The sequence below is a fragment of the Telmatherina bonti genome, assembly GCF_933228915.1.
Source record: "Telmatherina bonti genome assembly, chromosome: 12".
NCBI classification, from domain to species: domain Eukaryota; kingdom Metazoa; phylum Chordata; class Actinopteri; order Atheriniformes; family Telmatherinidae; genus Telmatherina; species Telmatherina bonti.
In genome coordinates this window covers 2,541,414-2,546,413 of record NC_136610.1, presented here as the reverse complement: position 1 = coordinate 2,546,413, position 5,000 = coordinate 2,541,414, and the positions used below count along the sequence as shown (strand labels likewise).

General features: G+C 49.3%; 1 protein-coding gene across 1 annotated transcript in view; it reads left to right on the top strand.

Moving 5' to 3' along the window:
- The window catches only part of trappc11 (trafficking protein particle complex subunit 11), an 81,037-nt gene that overhangs the window by 61,821 nt on the left and 14,216 nt on the right, over positions 1-5,000 (top strand). The window contains exons 12-13 of the mRNA XM_079250241.1: positions 4,655-4,734; positions 4,854-4,932. Coding sequence (XP_079106367.1) covers positions 4,655-4,734; positions 4,854-4,932 — 159 coding nt within the window. The remainder of the gene's footprint in view (positions 1-4,654; positions 4,735-4,853; positions 4,933-5,000) is intronic.

The window sequence follows — 5,000 nt, the reverse complement described above, 5'->3', positions numbered from 1 at the left end:
GTGCCCCTCTCGACCTTGTCCTTCACCCAGACATGATCGCCTGGTTTCAGCTGTGGCATGTCACGTGCTCTGTGTCTGGTGTTGTAGTTTTGTGTCAGTATTTCTCTTCAGTCCCTCTCAGCTCCTCCATGTCCGGCCATTTTAGATTAAGACGGGATGGGATGGTGGGCAGTGCCGTTATGATTTTCCTCCTCATGAGTAGCTCTGCAGGGATGAATCCATTAGCCAGTGGAGCCGCACAGTAAGCCATGAGGGCCAGGTAAGGATCACTGCCCTTCAGAAGTCCTTTCATGTCCTGCTCGCTCCGCCTCCTCGTTGCTCTGTGGGGGCTGGACGTCACATGACTGAAGTCCCACTCACAGTCAAACTTTCTGAAAGGTTCAGATGCAAATTCAGGTCCATTGTCCGAACGAACAACATCTGGAAGGCCGTGACGAGCGAAGATAGATTTGAAGTGTTCAGTCATGAGAAACAGTCCACAACAACCAGACATGTCTTGTTTTTGGTTTGGAACAAGTCAGCTCCAACGGTGGACCACGGTCGCGGGGGGAAATCTGTTGGTTGCAAAGTTTCCCTTTCACGACTGCAAATGTCACAGGTCTCCACCAGTTTTGTCAGCTCCTTGTTGAGACCGGGCCACCAAACGGACAGTTTTGCCCTCTCCTTATGTTGCGGCTTCCAAACCACCTTTGCCGCTGAGAGTTTGGGTGGGGTCCTCCTGTTCGCTTATTTGTGATGCGCGAGGACGTTGTCTTGACAGAATACGCTGAAATCCAGGGATCCGTTTAATACTTTATTGCGTCTCCAAGCTATAACAGCGCAATCAAGATTGAATGAATGGATTGTTTTAACCAGGGAGATAACAGACAGAAATGATGTATGAATGTGTGGATAGCGGTCAACAAAATTATGGCGACTACCCACCCTTTCTCTCTCATCTGTTTCCCAGGTAAGTATGCGCCTTTATACACCTCTGTGCAAGCACACGCCCAATCACACACAAACCACCACCTCTGCCACACACACTAATGCACCGTGCACCTCCTCCTCATCTATGTCTCCTACACCTTACATTTGGTAATTCCCAGATGACCATGGGGAAGTTTAGTCAGTGTCTCTGCTCTGAGCCATGGAGGGATCACGATTCTGCAGCCATACAGTAGCAATCCATTTTGAACTGTTAGCTCCCCACTGAATGCTAAATAGGTCTGGTATACTCTCTCAGTTGAGAACTTATCAGGCCATCCTTGTGTGTAGAAGATCTTCAGCTGGTGGACTGTGGGATCTCTGTCCGGATGCACCTGTATCTCCTTCAGCTTCTTTTCAGTAGCCGGTAGGCTTGCTATGACAGAGTCCACATACAACTTTATTTCTTCTTCTGGGAGTCCTTCAGCTGTGCTGCTAACAGGGGCTCTGGAGAGCTGGGATGTCCTTCCCTGCTACGTGAGTGATTGTGTAGGAGAACCTCATGAACCGCATGTGCTGTATGTGGAAGTGAATCCAGGCCCTTCGAACCTTGCAGAGGAACCAGGGGTTTGTGATCCATTTCAATCTGGAAGCTTTTCCCCACAAGGAACTCTGACAGCCTTTCACAGGCCCAGGTTGTTGCCATTTTTCCACCTGGGCATTTCGCTGTTCGGTGTCACTCAGAGTCTGCGAGGCATATGCCACAGGTTTCCAGTCTTCCTCTCGCTGCAGAAGCACCGCTCTCATTCCAAATTATGAGGAGTCTGCTAAAACCAGTGTTTCAGCATTTGGGTCATATAGTGCAAGACCCGGTGGAGTTGTCAGGTCTGCCTTGATGTTGTCAAAGGTCTGTTGCTGTAGTGGTCCCCAGATCCACGCATTTGGCTTCCTCAGGAGATCTCTTAGGGGACGGGTTTTTTCCGCCAGGTGAGGGAGGAATTTCCCCAAGTGATTGGTCATTCCCAGGAAGCGACTCACTTCACTGACTTTCCTGGACTCAGCCATGGCTTTTACAGCCCTCACTTTGTCAGGGTCAGCGCTGACCCCAGACGCTTCGATCACTTGCCCTTAAAACTTTATTTTGCTCTTTGAGAACTCACACTTATCATTGAGTGTGGCTCCTGCATCCTGCAGCTGTGACAGGGCCCTCCTTAGCCTCTCGTCGTGTTCTGTGTCGCCCCCCCAGACATCGTCCATCTGACATAAAACACCTTCCAGGCCTTCCAGGATGTGGGACATACGTTTCTGGAAGTGTCCGGGGCTGACGAAATCCCGAAACACAGACGGTTATAGTGGTAATGTCCAGCAACAAGCCGTAAGGCCATGGCAGCTTGACCACTTAGAAGTGGTGTGCGAAGCCCGTCAACCACATAAACCTAGTCCTGTTGTTTGTACTGAGAGAGGCGGTGAACTTGCCTGTCACTTTTAGAGGTGTCCCTCCTGGTCCACACAGAACCTTTGTTGCACTCATCAGTTTGTTGAACTGGCTTGGATCATACAGCTTGACTGGGATTGCCGTAACATCAGCTCCAGTGTCAATTTTGAACGGCATGCTGCGTTTTTCCAGCAGCATGTCTGCCATCCATCGCCTCCCTACTGCAATCATCTGACAGGGAGCCCAGGAATGCAATATCCTCATCGTCCGCAGTCACTTCATCACTTTTTTTGATCTGCAGACTGGCGTAATGTCCCTTTTTCTTGCAGCGGTTACACTCTGCTTCTCTTGCTGGACACTGTTGAAGTGAATGAGCTCTTGTGTCGCCACATCTTTTACTCTGAGTAGGTTTTCCCTGCTGCATCTTCCTAAAGACAGAGTTGCTGCCTGATTTTTTTCTGTATGGGGAAAGCTCCGCTGCTGCACGTGCACTCTGTCAAGCTGCACGTTCATATTATCTGCTTTAAAGTTAGTTTTGAGAATTTCTTGCTGCTTTTTCACCTGCTCACACTGTCGAACTCTGGTAATAGCCTTCTCTAAGGTCAACTCGGGACCCATCTGTAATTGCTCTGATCAGCGTTTATCTCTCAGGCCTACGACCAGTCGGTCTCTCACCATCTCGTCGTGCAGAGCGCCATATCCGCAGTGCTCTGCGAGACAATGTAGTGCCGTGTGGGAGCTGTCTGCTGACTCGCCCGGTTCCTGCCGCCTCTGATTAAACTTAGCTCTCTCAAAGATTATATTTCGGCGTGCAACAAATTGAGCATCCAGTTTCCCTTTGACAGTTTCATATTCACTCGCTTCCTCGGGGCTTAGATGGAGGGAAACCAGTATGTCTTCCGCCTCCTCTCTCGTACAGTATATTAAGGCATTTACTTGATTTTTGTCCGCCTGTGTATCCAAACCTGACGTGATGCGGTACCTGTCGAAGTGCTTTATCCACTTTGCCGATTCGTCCGGCAGTGAAACCTGGAACTGGTTCATGTCACGGCCTCTTTTCCAGCCGTTCGCGGCAACAGCTCACTTCTTGGGAGGGAGAAAAAAAATCTCTGTCAAAACTGTGCAGCACTGCGTAGCTGTGCAAACTCCTACCTACTCCTTTAACTTCTGACACCATGTTCAGTGGCCGACATGGTGTATCGATTACTGATCTGATGTACTTGTAAAAAACGACAAGACGCTCATGTAGTCAACAGGGTGCTCCACCCCTTTATTCATTCTCCCCAGCAACATACACCTTCAACCAAGGTTCCTGCTCATGTATTCCCTCTAACACTACAATGTCTCCATGGAAAAAATCACATCTCTATGGAAACGTCACGTCTGCATGGAAACGTCACGTCTCCATGGAAACGTCACGTCTCCATGGGAAAAAATCACATCTCCATGGAAACGTCACGTCTGCATGGAAACGTCACGTCTGCATGAGAACGTCACATCTCCATGGAAACGTCACGTCTCCATGGGAAAAAATCACATCTCCATGGAAACGTCACGTCTGCATGGGAACGTCACGTCTCCATGGAAACGTCACGTCTCCATGGGAAAAAATCACATCTCCATGGAAACGTCACGTCTGCATGGAAACGTCACGTCTCCATGGGAAAAAATCACATCTCCATGGAAACGTCACGTCTGCATGGGAACGTCACGTCTGCATGGGAACGTCACGTCTGCATGGAAACGTCACGTCTGCATGGAAACGTCACGTCTGCATGGAAACGTCACGTCTGCACGGAAACGTCACGTCTGCACGGAAACGTCACGTCTCCATGGAAACGTCACATCTCCATGGAAAAAATCACATCTCTATGGAAACGTCACGTCTGCATGGAAACGTCACATCTGCATGTCTACTGCCGGTCACCTTCCTGATGAACAGGCTGAAGCCAGGGATCCGGTCTACTGCCGGTCTCTGCAGACCTTCACCTTCCACTCATTTTACATCCTTGCAGCTGGTTGCAAGTTGGACCTGCAGAAACTTTTCCCAACTCTCCGTCCATTTACCACCTGGAGGAGGGGGGTGTTACAGTTGCATGGAGTTTTATCTTGTCTGAATAGTTATATAATGACCAAACACACTTTCATAATGAATAGTAGTGTACCTGCACTCAGTTTACTGGTCTGCAACCTCCCCGAGCGAGCGTTGGACTTCTGCCTCTTGGTTTCCCCAGTCCTCCTACTTCTCCCTGAACATCTCCAGTCTTGTTACCGTGTGAATCTAGCCTAACTTTGACCTCCGTGTGGTTTCAGGTATCGATCCAGCAGATCCAGAGAAGGAGAAGACAGGGATTCTGGCGCTGCAGATCAAGGAGAGAGACGTACCACATTCAGTAAGATGTCTCTCTGTCCTGTTTCAGTGGCTGAAATTCCGGTGTTGTGGGATGGCTTTGTGGATAGAATGTAGTCTCGTCTATAAAACAGACTTCTCTGTGTGTCTCTGCACCTGCAGGAGCTCATCATCGCCCTACTCAGCAGTGCTGTTGCACAGTTTAAGAAGTACAAGTGTCCTCGCATGAAAAGTCACCTCAGTGCGTATGGAGACTGCTTTCTGTACACAATCTACTGCTGACCATGCTGAGGTCATTTGGATGACCTG